The 22,122-nt window shown below is 42.5% G+C and overlaps 1 protein-coding gene across 6 annotated transcripts in view; it reads left to right on the forward strand.

Annotated features, from left to right (window-relative positions):
* The window catches only part of zgc:154058, an 82,741-nt gene that overhangs the window by 56,067 nt on the left and 4,552 nt on the right, over positions 1 to 22,122 (forward strand). For all 6 annotated transcript variants that reach the window (XM_073920015.1, XM_068212961.2, XM_073920016.1 and 3 more), the window contains 1 exon segment: positions 20,044 to 20,221. In XM_073920015.1, the coding sequence (XP_073776116.1) occupies positions 20,044 to 20,221 (178 nt within the window).

Here is a 22,122-nt window from a genome sequence, read left to right on the forward strand (position 1 = left end):
CTGATTCATTCAATAAACCCGCAGTTCATTATTCCACTCCCACTACAGTTGTCAAACTTTAAAGCAATATTCATCTAAAAACTTAATCTAAAAATTCACTTACTCATTTACTCTCCTTCAATTGCCCCTGGCCCGTTTGAGTTTTTCTTTATTCTTCTTTCAAGCCAGTTTGAGTTACCTGTTTTCTTAGACATAGACATACTCATAAACATGCCCTTACTGTTTATACTTTTTGTAACCAATAAAGCCACTTAATTGTAAATACTTTTATATAAATATCTTAATTTCTTAATTGCACAGTTAAAAAATTAAGCAATGTACATATTGTTCATAAAACATCTAGATGTGTATTTATAGAACTTTATCATTTTCATTGTTTATTTTCCACTTATTATTTAAAAGTGCAGTAGGTGGTTGAAAGTCTCTTCACATTCCAAAAGTAATGATTGAAGTAAATGATTTAAATGTGTTTATATGTATTTTTATATTCTGGGTAAGGCATAAGACTAAAAAAATGTTCATCCAATTAAAATTTGCCGGGCCGACAATTCCTATAATTCTGCACCGTGAACCCTAAATATTTTTACTTAAAGGTGCAGTAGGTGATCTGCCAAAATGCTAACCGCTTAGCATATCTTTGGACGGCGTGGAGGGACTGTGATTCAAAGCCACACCCCCTGACATCGCGTCACAACAGCAGACAGACAACCCACTAGTTTATGTCATTCGCCAGTTAGTAAATAGCGATATTCTGCCTTGCCTGCTTTACCGAAGTGAAGTTGGTTTTATATTCACATGACATTGGTTAATTTTTTAACAATAATAACCTGTGGTGCACTTCCTATATTGTTTACCATGCTACTTTAAATAGTCGGTCTAACATAGCATGTAAGTATGGCTCAGTAATAAGTGTAATTCCTGCATGCTCTCTGTAAATTGCACTACATAATCAAAAATGGCACATCTATACAATACAATAATAAAAATATCAGTTTTTAAATAATAACCAAGATCAAAATAAATAATAAAAATTGTGAAACATACAAGAACATACAAAACAACTTATCAAAACAAAGTACTGTCAGTTTTATATTTCCTTTTCAGATGCACTGTTTAAGGCCCAATCCCAATTCTACCCCTTAGCCCTTCACCTTACCCCTCATTTTGTGTGAAGGGGTAGGGGTGTCCCAATTCTCTTTAGCTTGAAGGGGTAGATAGGCCTTTGAACTGAGATTTTTCAGGGCCACACGCGAAGGGGTAAGAAAATTTCCCAGAATACACCAGCCACAGCAGCAGGATAGGTGCACCCGGAAGTAAGGAGATCCACAAATTATAGTATTTTATAGTATTTTAAATAATAGTATTTTTGTCATTATTACAAATTTTTACAGCAAATATGTTTTAATATATTCATAACCACATTCGTGTTTTACCATCTTGCTAAAATAAAAAGCGCTAAATTTTGCTATCTATAATCCATAATAGAAACTCCCGTACAGCAGTCCCACAACATTCTGACACTCAATGACACACAAAAACCCTGTCAGAAAAGTTTAGTGGCAGGGAATGAGCTTTTTACAGTGTCTGCTATAATGTTAATGTTGCTTTTGGTGTGTTTACATTGATGAATATGTAAATGTGCAGTATAGTTACAAGCTTATTGCCACGTTAGATTGTTATGATACCATATTATATGCCTTCAGCGATATCCTGAAAACAAAACGCAAAAAATAACACAACTGGAATAACTACAGCAGTCCCGATCGTCTGATCTTATATAAAGCATCAGATCACGAGGACGTATGATGACGTGTGCAGCTGCTGTAGTGCTGTCCCATTTCTAAGGGGTACATTTTAAAGCCCTTTCCCTTTACACTCGGTTTTAAGGACTAAGAGGAAGGGGTAGGGGTACAAAAATAGAATTGGGATTGGAGCATCTGTTGTATTTTCCAAGTATTTCAGCTTGTACTGGCAACACTTAAAAAATGTCATGTTTGTCTGTCTGTATTTTTTTTTTCAAATACAAAATATTTCATTTTGTTTTATTTCTTCTACATCTGCTACTGCTGCTTTGTTTCTTGACTATCTGGAGCACAATGTTGTGCTTCACCCCTGTGAAGTATTCTTTTAATCTCATCCAAATCAAATAGTGTTTTTCTCACATGAATGTGGTAAAATTACAGTGCAAATTATTTACAGTTATCTGGCAACTTTCAAGGTTTTTCTGAGAAATCAGTTCCTGAATGAAAACGTCTGTTATCTCTTTTTTTCTTCTTGACCTTCGTTGAATTCTGTAACTAATAACTACATTTCTTGTTACACCACTTTGTACACCTGACCTTGTTTACCACTGGCATCCCAGTAATACAGTCTTTGTTTGTTGTATCAATGAACTTCACTTTTTAAATTTGTAATGAAATGGAATTGGGGCGACGTGGTGGCGTAGTGGATAGCACGATCGCCTCACAGCAAAAAGGTTGCTGGTTCGAGCCTCGGCTGGGTCAGTTGGCATTTCTTTATGAATTTGCATGTTCTCCCCGTGTTTACGTGGGTTTCCTCCGGGTGCTCCAGTTTCCCCCACAAGTCCAAAGACATGCGCTGTAGGTGAATTGGGTAAGCTAAAAGTGGCCGTGATGGGTGTGATTGAGTGAGGATGGGTAGGGCATCCGCTGCGTAAAACATATGCTGGATAATTTAGCGGTTAATTCCGCTGTGGCGACCCCTGATGAATAAAGGAACTAAGCTGAAAAGAAAATGAATGAATGAGTTTTAGTCCTCTGTTAGATAAATACATTTTAGTCATTTCCATATATTCTTTTTTTTATCACTTTTATATATGTATATTTTAAAGAAACACAAAGTTAATGTTTTAGATGTATGCACTTTTTAATATAATCACATGCTCAACTGTAGTTTTTAGTCAAGTAAATGGTTGGAATGCGCCAGTTGCAGGAATATTGTGCAGACAATGATCTGATTACATGATCAATCGGATTCTACCAAACAAACTGTTTAGACCAATGATTAAAGACAATGCTTCATCATCTGTTTGCATGCCTGTATAAAAACTGGCCTCGAATAACTGCTCTTTGGGCAACCAGAATGGAACCTCCTTGTGTGTTTCTTCTGTATTATTGACTTGCTACAAAAACATAAAAATCTCAGAAAATGAATCTTCTTGAGTCTTGGAATATTTTTTGATCCTGAGATCTTCTTAAAGGCACAATACATCTAAAAAAATACCACAGACCTTTTTGAATTCTAATGCAAAAGAAAATATTATGAAAAATGTTCTATAGATAATAGATAGTAGACATCCAAAGGAGGAAAAAATAAATACTATTGAGGCTTAAAAATATCTTCTTTTGAGTTCAACTGAAGAAAGAAGTTCAAACAGGCCAGGAACATGTGGAAAGCATGTAAACGATGACAGAATTTTCAGTTCTGTGTGAACTATCTCTTTAATCCCAGCCTCACATGCAGATCTGTCTCCATCCAACCAAGAGCCAGTCCTGTCCTACAGTGTTTTTCCTTTTTGAATAATGTATATTGCTACTTGTGATACTTTGTTGCTTTAACTTCTACATTTCTCAATATTCACTTAATTATTTCAGACCACACGTCCAGTTCGTTTTATAATCCCATTCCTCTCTGAATAATGTCAAACTGAGAGTTCCTGAGAGCCACCAGAGTTTCAGTGTTTTATACGTGAGCGTGGATGTTTATGTTTATACGTGTGAGCTTGTGTGGTCCCCGTAAACATTTAACTACAGCCAAACACGTGTTTCTTGCTGAGAATGTGACTGGATGAGTCATGTGGGATGAATGAAGCACAGGGCTCTTCTTTAGTGTGTGTGTGTGCACCTTGTATTCCTATGTTTTGGAGACCAAATGTCAATAGCAATACCAGTAAATTATTTACCTAGTGGGCATTTTTTTGGACTCCATGTGGAAATTAGCTCATAAATCATGCAGAATCATTCATTCATTGGTTAATTTTCTTGTCGGCTTAGTCCCTTTATTAATCCGGGGTCGCCACAGCGGAATAAACCGCCAACTTATCCAGCAAGTTTTTACGCAGCGGATGCCCTTCCAGCCACAACCCATCTCTGGGAAACATCCACACACACGTTCACACACACATTCACACACACACTCATACACTACGGACAATTTAGCCTACCCAATTTACCTGTACCACATGTCTTTGGACTGTTGGGAAAACCGGAGTACCCGGAGGAAACCCACGCGAACACGGGGAGAACATGCGAACTCCACACAGAAACGCCAACTGAGCTGAGGCTTGAACCAGCGACCCAGCGATCTTCTTGATGTGAGGCAACAGCACTACCTACTGTGCCCTATGCAGAATCATGCATTATGAAAATGGAAAAATGCAGATTGTTTCCTGTGAGGGTTGGGCTTAGGGGTATGGTTGGGGTTGGTAGATAAAAAATATACAGGCTTTATTATATAAAAGTCGTTAAATCTATGGCAAGTATCAGTGAAGATAGATGTATGTGTATGTGTAAGTGCTGATGTCCCCATTTTCAAAAAAAGCTGTTTGAAAGTTTTGAAAGTTGGCTCTTCTAAAGCATAAAAAATATCATAATCTGTTTGCAGATATTTAAGAAATATGCCAAGTAAACATTCTTGTTTATCAACAAGTTAGATAATCTGCTTTGAAAGTGTGCATTATGTGCCTGAACGTCTGTTTTGTTTTTGACATTCATTCAGTCAGGAAGGCTCTCAAAGTGTGTGCCTGCAACCGAAATGCGACCTCCGGTGGACAGTTGCAGTGTCCGAAATGATATGCAGATTCAGTGTTCCACATGTGATGGTTATAAATGAGCAAATATTATAAATATTACTAACGTAAACATTGAGGGCTCTATTTTGATTGTCCATGCGCTGAGCGCAAAACGCAGGGCGTAAACGCTTTCAGGGCGTGTCAGAATGCATTTTTGGTAATTTAAGGGTGGGAAACTCCGCTTTGCGCCGCGGCGCATGGTCTAAAAGGTTTGAGTTTATTTTCTTAATAAGTTATAGGTATGTTTTGAGAATAAACCAATTAGAGTGTCATCTCCCATTCCCTTTAAGAGCCAGCTGCGTCGCGCCATAAGTGCATTCGCTATTTACAGGACGTAAAGTAAGTCTAAGTGGGAAAAACTGAGCATTTCACTAGCAAACAGTTAACAGTTTTTTTTTTTTTTACAGAAAACTGTTAAACAGAGCATCTACTGCCTGAGAATGAGAGATAATGGAACTACTTTCACTTTCCCTCTTGGATAGGGAAACCTTTACGCACAGACATCAATTAGTCTATAAATAATTAATTTCGTTTGTGAAGCGCAAATATTTATTTCAAAACTATTTCTAAATTCAGTTCTAATTTCCAGCAAACCAATAAATGAACAACAATAACGAAGTGTGTTTAAAAACCTATATCCTAGTTATATCCTAAAACACATGCTGTGCCCCATATGGTCTAAAACCTGACAGGTGGTCAAATCTAAGCTTGTTTTTAATAAAACAAACATAAATTTGTATATAATAAATAATATTGCTAAGAATAATAACATTATAAAAAAGCAAATTGTTACGAATGAACTGAAAAAGCCTCCCGAGATGAAGAAGACATAAAAGCAGTGATTTTTCATATTTATATAGGCTAGAAAATAATGTTTTGTAATATTTTAATCCTTTATATTTATGTCCTATCTACTTTTATTATATCCTATATATATTCCCTTAATATGAAAATATTTTCATATGTAAAGATATTTGCCTATTGCTCTCTTTTGCGTATTAAGCAGTGCGTAAGCGAGGCGCAACTCTGCGCCGGAGTTTAGACCGGGTTTGTTTTGGTCTAATGAAAAATCTATTTTAGTTTCTCAAAATAGCAACGCGCCAGCAGTGCGCCTCAGAACGCCTTCCTTTTTAGACCAGAACGCCTATGGGTGCACATATGAGCGCTAATGCATTTGCTATTTAAACAGCGTAGCGCAACTCATCAAAACGACTCTTGCGCCAAGCTGAAACTACCAAAAGACTATTGCGCCGCGCTTTGTGCCACATTGCGCTGGGTGTATGATAGGGCCCTAAGTGAGCAGGTTACACCCATAGACTGTAAAATATATGGATGTAGTATAAGTTTCTGAAGAACCTAAAAGAAGGTACCAGTAGGCGTGACCAACCGTCACCATTTTGTTTGTGTGTCTTCGGACTAACCGGAGGATACCAAACAAGGGCAAAGAGGTGGAGCATGAGCGGAGATACAGACGCCTGCTGGCATTTTGCTTAGATGGGCTTTTCTATGGGAGAAGTGCTTAATACTTAATTACCTGCAACTCGTTTGTGTTCCGACCACACATGCTAGGTTGTATACTACATCAATAAAGTGTTTAGACTTTTAAAAACACTCTTGTAATACATTGAGCCACTAAGCATTCTTATGACGTTTTTCTACAGGAGAAGAGTGCGAATTACTTCCAAACATTTCAAATATAGTCTGTTAGTAAATGCATGGCTATTGATGAAATACAGGCATAACACTGTATGACATCATTTCAGATTGACTGTTCTTAAGTCTACAGCTAATCAATCTGTCAGATTCTGGAGTGCTTTACAGATTTAAAGAAAATGATAAATGATAAATGATCTTAAATCAAACAAATACATTTATAGAGATGGTATATAAGTAGATAATTTCACTCACCTGGTAAATGGAGGCCACGTGAATGGATTTGAGCACAATTATGTGCACACAGGACGTCAAATCATCTGATAATTGTAAGAAATAATTCCAAAAGGCAACTGATGTGTAAAGCCACATAAAACAAAACAAAAATACTATGTATATGCTGAGTTCAGCGGCTAATCTGCCGGAATCAGCTGAGGTGATGTGATGGCAACCAGCGAGATCTAGCTGTCACTCAAGTGGCCACACCCTTAATCATGCAGACTTAATATAACCTAATATAAAGGAAATGGATGAGTTATAAAAAAAATTCACCCTCTCACAGTTGTCATGAAGGGAATATTAGCTATATGGACCAAAATCGTTGTTTGTCTGCTTTAAAGTTGGCCATTTTAACAGTGGGGGTCAATAGAAATCTGCTGCAAGAATTCAAGATCTGAGGTGAATCTGCTGCTGCTGCTTTTAGTAGTACAGCAATAAATGTCATGTAAAATGCCATTCAAACCAACATTATTAGCATTTAACACTGAATTCAGCACATTAGTTGTACCTGAGGGGATCATTGTCAGTTTATCCTGTTGTTCAGCTGCAAGAAATAGAAGCTGTTTTTAAAATATAGTTTTAAGGTGTTAGAACAAAACTCCTTTTAATATAGAAAATATTCCTTCTATCACGTGTCGTTGCTTTTATTTAGAACATGATTTAAATCAGCCTCTGTTAGTCTTGTCAATCTGGCAACCTGTTTTCTGCTTGTGTTTTGAACCAGGGGTGCAATACCTAGTTCAACCAAAGGGTGTCAAACTTACATACTGCACCTTTAAGTCATACATAATATGATTTAGTTTTTTTTCCACAGAGTAAAACTGCATACAGTTTACTGTAAGGGGTAGGGTTAGGTGTTGGGTTAAGGCAGGGCAATAGAAAATACAGTAGAAAATACAGTTACAGTTGCAGTATACAAAAATTGGAAATATATGGAATGTCCTCACAATTCACAAATACATCTGTGACTGTGTGTGCGTTTATGTGCACTGAGTTTCTCACCCGATCTTGGTCCTGATGATCTGACAGCTACTGGCGGCCAAAGCAAACTGTAGATTCCTTCTGCCAGCCTGTGAAGATCTTTCCTAATGCATTCCCAGAGCAGTGGAAGGGGCCCCTAAAGAAAAAAAAGAAAAAAATGCATGCACATGATGAATAAAATACCTACAGCAAATTCTACTTTTTTCAGGAGGCGCAATTTAACAGTAATTTAGAGCGGATATTTCAGAAAAAAAAGATCTTTGCTAAAAGTAGATGCAGTTAATGGTGCCCTGTGTAAATCAGAGCAATTCAAAACTTGAAGTTCTGCCTCTGAGCCTTTGCAGATCTCCTATTACTGCTACTACAGGCATCAGGCTTTGCCAAACCACATGTACAGAAAGTAGACTGCACAGAATGATTAAATGTGTTCACATGGGACACAGTCATGTATTCAAAACTAGTTAAACGGAGCTTAGCAAAACACAAAGTTCAAGGTTTAACTACATTTAACTATTCACACTTTTTCATCTTTAAAACATGACGCATGTTTGAGATGCTGAATAACAGCAGGACCTGACTTGAATTTGATTAGTCGGATATTATGTAATTTGATTAAGATTTAGTTTTGACAGACCTATTATGTGTTGGCAGACTGTTCAAAAAAAGTTTTATTGTTCTTAAGGTATCATCTGCAAAAACGAAGAGCCGGAGAAATAGAACTTCAAGTTATTTTTTCTTTTTCTTAAGGGCAGACATTCAACCACATGTTAAAGCAGGTCCATATGAAAGAAGCTATTATGCAAATTTGGCAGCCCAGGGCTAGAGAAAATAACCTGCACTTGCAGTTCTGCAACTGTGGTTAGTTGAGAGAGCAGGGGCCTGATCATGCAATGATCCTAAACATGAACATACTGAATTGAAATGCTTTATGAAATGTCCACATGCATAGAAATAAATGCATTGAGGCTAATGAATTGTAGCTCATCTTAGAGAGGAGGCATATGTAATATGGTTTGCTTATTGATCCTTTTTTGTTGCCAGTAAATGAAAAGCTAGCCTGTAAAGAAAATGTAAAAAATGATCTATCCTAACAATTTGAGGTCCTAAAATGTTGCCATTAAATGACATAATGTCCAGTTTTCTAAACAGCTACAATAAAAGCAGTTTTTAATTTTTCGAAAAAACATCTTAAGGTCAATTTTATTAGCCCCTTTAAGCTATATATTTTATCAAGAGTCTACAGAACGTTCGAGGTTACTAAAGTAACCCTTCGTTCCCCGAGGAGGGGAACGGAAGCACTATAAGTGGATTTGATGTTCTAAATCCACGTATGGGAGGATTCGGTTCAGAAGCCGCTCATCTGAAAGAGTATTGAACGGGCCAATGAAAGCAATGAATTGGCAGCGCAAGCTTGCGCAGGTGTGCTGCATCGCCAATTAACTGAGCATATAAGCACACCTGGCGCCAGCAAACGCTATCCTTTTTAAGCTGAAGAGACTTTTAACAGCTAAGGGACAGTCATTATGGCGACAGAGTATAGTGCTTCCGTTCCCCTCCTCGGGGAACGAAGGGTTACTTTAGTAACCTCGAACGTTCCCCTTCGGGGGGAACTCCAGCACTATAAGTGGATTTGATGTTTTAAATCCACGTATGGTAGCCCATTGAAAGCGCCATAATGACTGCACCTTACCAACACCCACCATGAGAGGGCAGTCAGGCAAGCGTGACGCACCCAAAGCATGAGAGGCGCGGTCCTCCAACGTGCCCTTGGCCCTAACTTATCCCACTTCAAAAGAAGCTTTACGGAATAGGTATATATATATATATTTTTTTTGGGAGTCGCTAGCGTCTAGATAATTCTAGGAATATACGACAGTACGTTGGGAAGCGTGCCATCCCAGTAGGGAGGACGCTGCGGACACCATCCGCACCCAATAGGGAAACAAATGGAATTACATATGGACTAACCCTGAGAAGGGGGAGTGCGCATAAGAAGGTGATTAGCAGATAGGGAAAGCACGGGTCTACCCAGGGGGGGGAACTTAACCGTGGCGGAAAAGCATATGGGGATCACCAGCGGGGATCGGCCATAGCAGGCACCTATAGCCAAAACGCGGGCTGACCAGCGGGTAGACCTACAACATAGTGGGCCAGCAAGTGACTCCCCCTCTGAGTCAGTGCTGGGGGCCTCAGAGGAATCTGCAGGGCTCACCGAATGGGGAACTTTACTGACAGACAGGAGGGTGCACATCTATCCATGTTAGGGAAAAAAAGGCACCGCAAGCGTGCTATAACACCTACCGAGTTGTTTCCTCAATCACCAAAGGTCCTTAACACCCTTGAGGAAACCGGCTCCACTCGCAGATTATAAAACCTTGCAAATGTGTTGGGTGTCGCCCAGCCCGCAGCTCTACAAATGTCTGTTAAAGAAGCGCCGCGCGCACACGCCCAAGAGGATGCAACGCTCCGAGTGGAGTGCGCACGTACTCCCGGGGGGCGCGGCTGACCTCTGCTCAAATAAGCACATGAAATGGCCTCCACAATCCAGTGGGATAAACGTTGTTTAGACACGGCACTTCCCTGCTGCCGTCCGCCATAACAGACAAAGAGCTGCTCAGAAGATCTAAAGTTCTGAGTACAGTCCACATAAATGCGCAGGACGCGAACTGAACAAAGTAAGGACAGGGCTGGGTCTGCCTCCTCCGGGGGGCAGCGCTTGCAGGGTTACTACCTGATCTCTAAAGGGAGTGGTAGGAACTTTGGGCACATAATCCGGGCGGGGTCTCAGGATAACGTGAGAAAAATCCAGCTCGAATTCCAGGCACGAGTCACTGACCGAAAATGCCTCCAGGTCCCCGACCCTCTTAATGGAGGCCAACGCGACCAGCAGAGCTGTCTTCAGGGACAGAATCTTAAAGATACTGTATCGAGTGGCTCGAAGGGATCAAATCGCAGGCTCGTGAGAACGAGGGCGAGATCCCAAAAGGGCGTAAGAGGGGGGCGAGTTGGATTAATTCGCCTAGCGCCTAGGAACCGGATGATGAGGTTATGCTTTCCCACGGTGCCGCCAGCCACCGCATCATGGTGAGCGGAGATGGCGGCAACGTACACCTTGAGAGTGGAGGGCGACAGCCTGCTGTCCAGCTTCTCTTGAAGGAAAGAGAGCACAACACTGATCTGGCAAGATCGGGGGTCTTCTCTGCAAGAGACACACCATTCAGTGAATAGACTCCACTTCAGGGCGTAGGCGCGCCTCGTGGAGGGGGCTCTAGCCTGAGTGATGGTATCAACTACCGCGGGCGGCAGGTTACCTAAGTCTTCCTCGCGTCTATGGACCACACGTGGAGGTTCCAGAGATCGGCGAGGGTGCCAGATGGTGCCTTGTCCCTGAGAAAGTAGGGCCTCTCTCAAAGGGATCTGCCATAGGAGGGCCATCGCGAGGAGGGAGAGCTCTGATATCCAGGTCCGGTTGGGCCAGAGGGGCGCAACTAGCAGAACCTGCTCCTCGTCCTCCCTGACCTTGCACAGTAACTGCGCGATCAGGCTCACTGGGGGAAACGCATACTTGCGTATGCCCCGAGGGCAGCTGTGGGCCAGTGCATCCGTGCCGAGAGAGCCCTCGGTCAGGGAATAAAACAACTGGCAATGAGCGTACTCGGGGGAAGTAACAGATCGATCTGGGTCTCCCCGAACCGCGCCCATATCAGCTGGACAGACTCGGGGTGGAGTCTCCATTCTCCAGAGTGAATCTGCTGCCGTGAGAGCACATCGGCTGCACGGTTGAGCATACCTGGGATGTGAATGGCGCGCAGCGACTACAGCCGCGGGTGACTCCAGAGGAGCAGACGGCGGGCGAGCTGAGACATGCGGCGAGAGCGCCTACCCCCCAAGCGGTTGATATACGCTGCTGCCGCCGTACTGTCCGTCCTGACCAGCACGTGTTGCTGCTCCAGCACCGGAGAAAAGCGGCGGAGAGCAGGGAACACTGCCAACAGCTCTAGGCGATTGATATGCCAACGCAGCTGGGCACCTACCCACAGGCCCGCAGCTGCATGCCCGCGACACACGGCTCCCCAGCCTGTGCTGGAAGCATCTGTTGAGACAACAATATGACTGGACGCCTGTCCCAGAGGCACACCGGCCTGCAGGAACGAGGGGTCGTTCCAGGGGCTGAGGGTGCGGCGACACAGCGTAGTAAGAGAGACTCGGTGTGTGCCCGCATGCCATGCGCGTCTTGGAACTCGATCTTGAAGCCAGTGCTGAAGTGGTCTCATATGGAGCAATCCGAGCGGCGTGACAGCCGCAGCGGAAGCCATATGCCCCAGGAGCCTCTGAAAATATTTCCGTAGGACCACTAATTTGCTGTCAGCAATTAGCTGCAGTTCAGCAGCAGGCGAGCGCGCTCTCCGGAGAGGTGCGCTACCATGGGTGACCGAGTGTAGCTCCATTCCGAGAAAAGAGATCCTCTGCACCGGGGCGAGTTTGCTCTTTTCCCAGTTGACCTGCAACCCCAATAGGCGGAGATGCCGGAGCACCTCGTCTCTGTGCACAGTCAATTGCTCCCGAGAGTGGGCTAAAATCAGCCAGTCGTCGAGATAATTGAGTACGCGGATGCCCGCGAGCCGCAGGGGCGCTAGGGCACCCTCCGCGAGTTTGGTGAAGACCCGCAAAGACAGAGAGAGCCCAAAGGGGAGGACCTTGTACTGCCATGCCCGACCTTCGAACGCAAACCGCAGAAACTGACGGTGGCGTGGAAGAATGGAGACATGAAAATACGCGTCCTTCAGGTCTATGGCTGCAAACCAATCCTGAGGACGAACGCATCGGAGGATGCGCCTCTGCGTAAGCATTCTGAACGACAGCTTGTGAAGGCAGCGATTCAAAACACGCAGATCTAGGATTGGCCGTGACCCACCGCTCTTTTTGGGTACGATGAAGTACGGACTGTAAAACCCGCTCTTCATCTCGGCTGGAGGTACCGGCTCGATTGCACCCTTCGCCAATAGGGCAGCAATCTCCTCTTGCAAGACAGGGGCGGACAGGGGCTATTGACCTTGGTGAAATACCCGCCCGTGAACTTGGTAGGCCGTTTCGAGAACTGAAGTTCGTAGCCGAGTCTGATCGTGCGTATGAGCCACCGCGAGGGGCTGGCCCGCGCTAACCAGGCAGGCAGAGCCCTCGCTAATGACGTCATCGCAGCAATCGCTGACGTACCCGCAGAGAGGCAGCGCAGAGCAGGTGTGCTGATCCGGGGAGCGCGAGGGTCCCACAGAAGAGCTGGAGGAGAGCGATTCGCTCTGGCTCCGTACCCTGACTCCAGAAAAGGGGCGTGGGGGCTGGGAGAAGGGAGACTGTCCCCCCAGCACCCGTGAGCCGCTGGCGGAGCATGTAGACCCTGCGAGCTGAGAGGCGGCGCGTCCCAGACTGGTAGGGCTTGCAGTGCTCGTGAGCCAGTGGCGGAGCGCACCGAACCTGCGAGCTAGAGAGCACAGTGTCTCAGACTGGCAGATTTCGGGCTGTCACATCCGGGGAAGTGAAAAAGTGCCCTTTCATTTCATGGCAGTAAAAGGTGCCGTTGGAAATGGCGCCCCGCCCTCCAGCGGGGAAGAGCAAGTTCCCTCTTCTCCAGATGACCTGTCCCAGGGACGCTTCTTGGTCCGTTGCCAGACTTAGCGGCGTTCCGGGCAGGGGGAGCTGCCTGCTTCCGAGGTGCTCGACGCGCTCGCTTCGCCAGAGGCGTGTGCGGGGGCGGTGCAGCTCTCGTAGGCGGGCGCCTTCGGCGAGGAGCAGGTATGGATGGCACGGCGGGCGGAGCAGGCTACGGATCTCACTGCCTCGAATTCCTGGGTGTATTCGCAGACAGTGTCGCCGACCAGCTTGGGATATGGGCGAGTCAAGAAAGCGGACTTTGTCGACTTCGCGCATACCAGCCAAGTTCTAGTCAGGGGTGGCGCTTCTGGATCACTAGTGTGGACATCGTCTTCCCCAAAGCACACGCAGTGGACTCAGTAGTCTGAAGAGTTTAGTCGGCTGCGGTGCGAAGCTCATAAGCCTGGGTTGGACCCACCCTCGTGCAGCTCGGCCAGCGCCTGCGCTTGGTAGCGCTGGTAGGTGGCTATCACTTGCAAGGCGGAAGCAGCCTGGTCCGTAGCTTTGCAAGCTCTGACTCCGGGGAGCAGAAACTTACAGGCTTTGGATGGGAGATGAGGCGGGCCCCACCAAGAAGAGGCGCCGCGCGGACTAACCGCCATAGCGCACTCAACCTGAGGAATTGCCACATACCCCCTGGCCACTCCACCACCAAGAGTGGTGAGGGTGGAGGGACACGCAGCACAAGCAGAAAAAAGTGCTCTTTAAGACCGCGTGAGCCTACTGTGCGTCACCGGGAAGAAGGGAACGCCCCTCTAGTCAGTCCGGCCGCGGAGCTGGGGGATAAACCATCTCCAACCCACGGCCGAAGCAGCCTGGGAAAGCACGACTAACACGTCCGTTTCAGTATCCGTTTTGACAGCGCTCACCTGCCCGAAGGGGGCGAGCAGGTCCGGATCATCGTCGGACAATGAAAGCCCACCCTCCGGTGCCGCGGGGGACATCTGATCTCCGGTGTCAGCGAGCGTGAGAGCTACCATCTGATTAGACGGATCACTCCCAGTACCCGAAGCTTGGATGGAGCGCTTGGAGGAGCGAGAGGTCCGCGAGCCCTTAGGCGGCGGATTATCTCTCGCTGGAACCCTCAGATCTGCCCGAGCGCCCGCTGCAGAGCAGGAGGCGACTAGGGTGGCTCGCTCTCTTACGAAAGCTAGCCGCGATCTCAACCGCGCGACGATCATGGCATCGCAGTGACGACATGAACCGGCCCCGAGCACCACATTAACATGCTGGACCCCCAAACATGTAATGCAGTGAACGTGCCCATCATCCGGAGCCAGGAAACCCCCGCAACCAGAAACGCACAGTCGGAGCGCCGTCCTGAAAAGCCCGTTCAATACTCTTTCAGACGAGCGGCTTCTGAACCGAATCCTCCCATACGTGGATTTAGAACATCAAATCCACTTATAGTGCTGGAGTTCCCCCGAAGGGGAACAAACCATCTTTATACAATAACTTGTCTAATTACTCTAACCTGACTAGTTAGCCTAATTAACCTAGTTAAGCCTTTAAATGTCACTTAAAGCAGAATAGAAGTGTTTTGATACACCACTGCACAGTGCTCATGCACAATATACTGACACCGAGGAGAAGAAACTACTTAAACTACGTTTAAACTACTTAACTTAGTAATTGTTTTTGGGATGTGAAGAGACTTTCAACCAGCATAACAAAATGTTTTTGATGGCAATCACACCTTACACCTGCAGTTCTCCATGATGGAAGTCCAGTGTTCTCCAGCTTTCGGCGCCTAGACTGTAGCTCCACACAGGAAGCTTGGCCTGGTTTCTCTCAAGATTTTTTAAATTCACTTCATCATTTGGTAAAGTTTTTTTCCTCGCCACTGCTGCCACTGGCTTGCTCGGATCGGGAATTGTGTAGCAGCGCATCGGTGGATTTACTCTTCAGTGTTTGAACTTTCAGCAGTAAAAATTAAAGCACAATGAACTGAACTAAACTGAACTTCAACTTGAAATCTGGACTTTACTAGAACTATGTTAAGCTGCTTTGACACAATCTACATTGTAAAACGCGCTACATAAATTTACATGAATTGAATTGAATCACCTTTTGGACCTTGTTTTTGATTTCCACAAATGTTCCATATTTTTTAAAAATCCAAAATCAAACCAAAAGTGCTTTAGGGGTCATAAATGTGTCGGTTTTGGGTAAGGGATTCATAAAGATAAACAAAACTAAAGTAAGTGAATTTTTGAATCTTTTATTCACATGGCTAAACAGCACCTATGCATTTCTGCAACACTTGCCTTCATCAAGGTGCTTTGGTCTTACGATTTTGTCGTTCCAGATTGTTTGTTTGACCTTCTTTACACATTCAATTATGTTGAGTTTTGCAAGTAGGAACCAATTTACTGCCACACATTTCAGAACACAGCTTTTGCACATTAAGTCCTATTTATTTACTTAATTATTTATAAAATATTTAAGGTAATGTAAAAGATTATTGTAAAACTGGATGTTTGTCTAAAGAAACCCATATTTCTAATTCAAATTAATAAAATCCTACATATTTAGGATCAAAGCTGATCATACATTGATTTTATAAATGAGTGCCCATGCCTTTTCTTATTTTAAAAAAATGTAATTATAAATTAATACTATAAATTACAATAAATTAAACTCTTAACATAGGTATTCGGTTGAGGGTGAAACATGAGTGTCTTTTTGTCTGTCTAGAATAACACATCAAGTGTATTTTGATGGCATACGTCACATGGCCGCAGACTCTTCCATTGTATGTTTCCCACATAAGGAAGCTTTCAGATGGCTTTGATTCCTGTCTTTAAACCTGAGATGTGCACTACATAGCTTGCGCATTACAGAGCTGAGAACATGTCCTGGTCCAAATGACAGTGCGAGAAAAGCGGCAGCTTAATATTTAGACAGAAGTGAAGGGGAAGTCTTCACCTGAAGGCATCATACAGGATATCATTTGCTGAGATAATCAGTGGTTCGCTGACAAAGCCTGGAGTTGATTTATGGTTCCTTCCCGCATCACTTGATACTTTGCTTTTGTTTGTGTGTCAGAAGGAAATATATAATAAATGCAAAGTAAGTTAGAATGGATAGACACATTTACAGTGTTATGAATGATTTCTTTTTAAAATGTATTTATCAGTACAGTTTTTTACATTTAGAAAAGTGTAACAACCTAAATGTTTTGGGACTGTGGGTGGAAACCGGTATAACCCAGAGAAACCCACGCGAGCACAGGGAGAAAATGTAAACTCTGCACAAAAATGCCAACTGACCCAGTTGGAACTCAGACCTTCTTGCTGTGACCTTATTGTCAATTCTAATAAAAAAAATTTATTGTAATATTATGTATATATGTGTATGTGTATATGTATATCCAGTATGTGTCTGAAGTCTGTCCATAATCAGTTGTTGCCTCTATAAGTCTGTGATGCAATGAGTCAGTTTTCAAGTAAGCATTCAGAGCGTGCCCTCTGCTGGTGGTGTAGATGTGGCTCAGGTTGCGTGTGTGTGTGTGTGTGTGTGTGTGTGTGTGTGTGTGTGTGTGTGTGTGTGTGTGTGTGTGTGTGTGTGTGTGTGTGTGTGTGTGTGTGTGTGTGTGTGTGTGTGTGGCATTGTGAAGTCACTTTTCTCTGCCTCGTGCGCTCAGACCATAAGCACACCACAGTCATGCGTGGCAGCACAGCGATGCTTGCAGCTTTAAAAATGGAAAATCAGCATAAACAGCAATTTTCTTGTGTTTCCCAATAAGACCATTTTGAGTCTGTGGTTTTATAACTTGACCAGATCTACTGAGGCATACTGTACGGAAATACTTTTTCCTGTTTTAACAAGAAAGCTAAGTTTCAAGCTAATATATATGTATATGTTGGATGTTTGTGTTTATACATTTATATTAACTTAGAACTTGCACAGATTATAAGATATAACTTTGATTACTGAGTAGTCTGCTCTGCATCTATGAAATATGTTTTCAGTGTTTAGTTAATGCTGCAATATGAATCAGTTTTTGTGTGGTTTTAATTAGTCGTCCCATAACCGATGTTTATTCTAGTTTGTACTGAACAGTTGGAGCTCTGTGAATGTGATTTAATCACAGCTAGGAAAAATGAAAATGAAGAAACATTTCCAAGAAAATGGGCTATTTTTAGAATGGAAAAACCAATGTAGAACGTTTTTTGAATGGTAACCACAGATTTCCTATCACATGTTAAACTACTTCCCTAGTATGTGATGTGTTGTTAAAGGGATAGTTCACTCAAAAAGTTGTCAACATTTGTTGTTCATCTACCATACAGCCTGTGACTTTTTTGCCAGCAGAATCATTTTTAGCTGTAAACATTTTATCTGATAAGAAAAATGTGCATGAACTTTGATGGAAACACATTTCTAAAATAAATTTCAGCATGCACATAAGAAAGTCATGTAATTTTAGTTTAACAGATCATGTGATAACAAAAATGAGCCAAATGTGGATGACATTGTAAAACAAATCAGCAGACCGAGCAAATTGCACAATGTCTGAAATGTTATTTTAAACATTTTAAAATACTTAGCCATAGTCTGTCATCAAAGTGGTTCAGTGGTACCTGTCTTGAGTGGCTACGCTGCCAAAGCGTGGTCTCACACCTGAAAAATCCACTGCAAGTTCAGTGGGTTTCATCTTCTGAGGTGCAAATTATTTATTATGTAAGAAAAAAGGCCAGCAGTGGCTTCTCTTCTTCAAATTCAATTTTTCTTCTTGATATTTGATGCCAGTTCATCAGGAAATGGCGATTTTATACTTTTTGTCTCATCAGATGGAAACAGTGCTTTATTTGCAGTTTTTAATGCAATTTTGCTATTTAATTCACATCTTTAAATGAAAACATAGCTAATTGCTACCAGCACTCTGAGAGTAAAGAGAAAACATAGTGTACAGTAAAAACCAAATGAATACTTGTGGCATAAAGCTAAATGTACAAGAAACGGATCATTATCACCTTTAAAGAGCTCCTATTATGCATTATAAAGGGTCATATTTTAGTTTTAGGGGTCTCCAACAACAGGCTGATATGCATGCAAGGTCAAAAAACTTTCATTGTCTTATAATATGCATTTATTTTTACCTAATTATCTCATTGACTCCTATATGATTCGTTCAGCGATTAATTTGTTCCTAACTCCCTCCTTAGCGCAATGCTAATCAGCGCTGATTGGTCCAATGACCCAGTCTGTTGTGATTGGTCGACTGCATTCAGCGGGAGACAGAAAGAAATGCCCACCACAGCTTTTCAACAATTTTGAAGTAGTCAGAGTGCAGAGTGTTTGTGTGAGCCCAATGTAGGAGTGCATTAAAGCAATGCAGTTGAACACCAGCATATTAACCAGAAGTAACACATTTAGTTTTAATCCACACAGTGGCAAAAGCTGAACTATTTTGAAATTTGACTGCCGCACATGTGTAAGAAAAGCAGACAGTGGCCATAGCAATGACAAATGGCAGTAGATCGTGAGCTCACAAATGCATTTAAATCTGTAAACAAAGCAGCATGCGTCACATTTTTAGCGTGTTTTAGACACAATATGAGAATATAAAGAGTTAACCTGATACAGAACAAGCGGGTCAGCGATTCATTTGTTCTCAAACCAAACAGCTGGACAGAGTGTCTGTGTGGGCCCAATGCAGGAGTGCATTAAAGCAAGGCAGTTAAACACCAGCATATTGCTCTATTCCTAACCATAAGTAAAAACAGTGGCACACATTCATTATTAATCCACACAGCGGCAAAAGCTGAACTATTTTGAAACTTGATCGCTGTGCGTGCGTAGGATTAGCTGACGATGGCCATAGCAACGACAAACAGCAGTGGATTGTGACCTCACAAACGCATTTAAATCGTAAACAAAGCTGCACGTGTCACGTTTTCAACGTGGTTGTAAAGAGTTAACCAGATACAGTACAAGCGGTTGCGGCCGACGAATCCTCCATTGTAAGTGCGTAGATTGCTGAAGCACTTGTCAGAAAAATGACCGGAACACAGCACAAGGCTGGGGCGATAATGTTGAGGTATTTCTGTAAAAAAAAAATTTAAATACTGACTCTTCACAGCCTCTTCACATCTTTGGGTAGGGAAAGTAACACTAACTTTCCCTCACACTTCAGAGCACAGCATCTATGTGATTTGATTCAACCGAGATCTGCTACAGTGTTTGTGGGTGGGGCCAGGGGTTTCAATTTTGCCAGGTTTGCACACACAGCAAATGTTCCATTTTGACATCACTCCGGCATGGCTAAAGACTCATTACCTCGATGATTCATTCAAACTACTTTGAGTCGACTCCTTTATAAATGAATCAATAGTTTTAAGCACTGTGCACTTTCAGGTTTAAGCCTTAGCTGGATATTTCACTTCACTTAAAGTTGTTACACACTACAAGGAAGGTCATTTTCAAAAATCCATAATATTGGCTCTCTAAGCAAATTGACTGTATAAAGGAACTATCAGGTATATACTATACAGGGCAAACCAAATAAATATCTGAGGCGTAAAGCTAAATGTACAAGGAACTGATCATTATTATCAGCTTTAAGTAAATCGACTGTATAGATGTACTAACCCTTTAATTGTATCAATTGCATAAATTGGTGATCTGTTCTTAAAGTATATTTTTCTGTCATTGTGTTTCCCCAGGTGGATTACGCTAAAGTTCTCCACTATGTTGGAGCAGGTGTGGCCTTTCCCACCAGTATGCTGTTTGTGTGCTTGCAGTCTGCACTGACCTACCGCCTGGCCAAGACTCAGGGAGAATATAACATGGGTCATTTGCGCCTCTTCATGACCCTGCTGGCCTTCGTAGCCTTGGTGCTTAGTATCCTTTTACGCTATTAGTCATTCTCATTTTATGTAGCTATGTTGTGTATTTGTATTAGGGCTGCCAATAAAATAGGCTGTCACATTGTTAGATTGTCACTATACAATTAAAGTTGAGGAGATCCAAGCCACCCCCGTATCAAGTGTTTGACCGTGCAGAAAAGTGCTTTATAAATGTGACAATTTATTAATATTTGATAATAAAGTGGCCAAGATACTTAAAAACGCCAATATGATTGAAGCATGCAAAAATATTTTGGGTAAGTGACATTCTCAGTCAATGTCAAATACAGAATTACCACTTAAGAAATTAAGAACACAATATAAAAAATAATGAATAGTGGGTGCGATTTATGAATTCAGGTCCTACTGGAGCAGGCATGCAATTACTTACTTTGTTCCCTCATTTTAAGTAAATCGTGTACTCGATTTTTTAAATTAACTTACTTGATTTACTAAACATGTACATGGTAAAGTACGCTGTCAATGAACTAATATAATATTTTGCATGACTGATTGGCCTAGAACAGTGGTTCCCAACCTTTTTTTGCCTGAGACCCCCTTTTCCCCTGGAAACTATTGTAAGGCCCCCCTCCACATTTAATGATATTATCACTCATATAAGTTTGCAGTAAGAATGACAAAAATGTTGTTTTCAAACAAAAGGTATGTTTAATACTATATTTAGATATGTTAATGCACAAATAATAGCCTAATGTAAAATAATAAGCAAAACATCAGCAGGCCATTTGTAGCTGAAAAAACAAAAGCCTTTCGCCTTTACATTTGCCCTATTTGAAATTCAATAACTAAAATATCAGTATTCACACTGGTGTATAAGGGAAAAATATTACAATTTAATACTTGCATGTTATTTGTTATGCTCTAACAATTAGTGTGATGATTGTTGCGAGGCGAATCAGTAAAACTTTGTCCTTTTTGTGGAGGACGGATTACAAATTTGTCCATTTTTGGTCAGCTAGGGCAGTGGTCCTTAACCCATTTATCACCACGCACTGGTCAACGATTGACAATTTTACCACGGACCGGGGGGAGGGGTGTGTTTTGTAGGTTGTAGGTTGCTAGGCAACCATCAACCATTTTCTCAGAAAATGACAAGTTGACAAAACATTGCTGTCACTCTGATACAAGTTTTATTTATGGAGAACATCACAAAACACTGCAGTGTTTGTGTGTTCTGTGTTTGTCTGAGAAAATTAGTCTTATCGAAATGTGAATATTCCATACAAGCTGAAGCTGATTGGTTAAATCTTGTCAATTCTTGACTCGTGGTGCGCTCACGGGATTCATAAGAGTGAGCCACTTGTGCGCGTAAGCCGCACACCTTCATTGGAAATGACAAACTTGTGCAAACTGTAGAAATAGGCAATATGCGAACAGCCCTTAAAAGGCCGTCGTCATTTGCGATCTCTATTAGTTGATTTTCTTGCACAGCCATGGTGCATTTACCTGATTTTTTGGCAAATGGATTGCGAATTCATTCTTTGGCAGTTCGTGGGTCCTTCACTGGGCCCCCCTAGAAAAGAAACTTTCTAAAGACATCTGTTTTTTTTTGCTGCTTGTCGGTTAAATGTGGGTGCTCAAGTGACCAAGATGTAAGCGAGACAATACGGTCATTTTTCAAAATAAAAGATTGTTCAGACTCAGATAATTAATAAAACGGAAAAGATTAACGATTTCTTGTACAGATTTTACCATTTGATCCACGAACTGGTACCAGTCTGCGGCCCGGTGGTTGAGGACTACTGAGCTAGGGGATAAAATGAAATAAGGCAACATGATCATTCTCCTAATTGTTCACTTCTAAGAAACTTTTACCAGCGACCTTCTTGCTGCGAGGCGATCATGCTACCCACTGCGCCATCGTGACATCTGGCA

The sequence above is a fragment of the Danio rerio genome, chromosome 13, assembly GCF_049306965.1.
Source record: "Danio rerio strain Tuebingen ecotype United States chromosome 13, GRCz12tu, whole genome shotgun sequence".
NCBI lineage: Eukaryota > Metazoa > Chordata > Actinopteri > Cypriniformes > Danionidae > Danio > Danio rerio.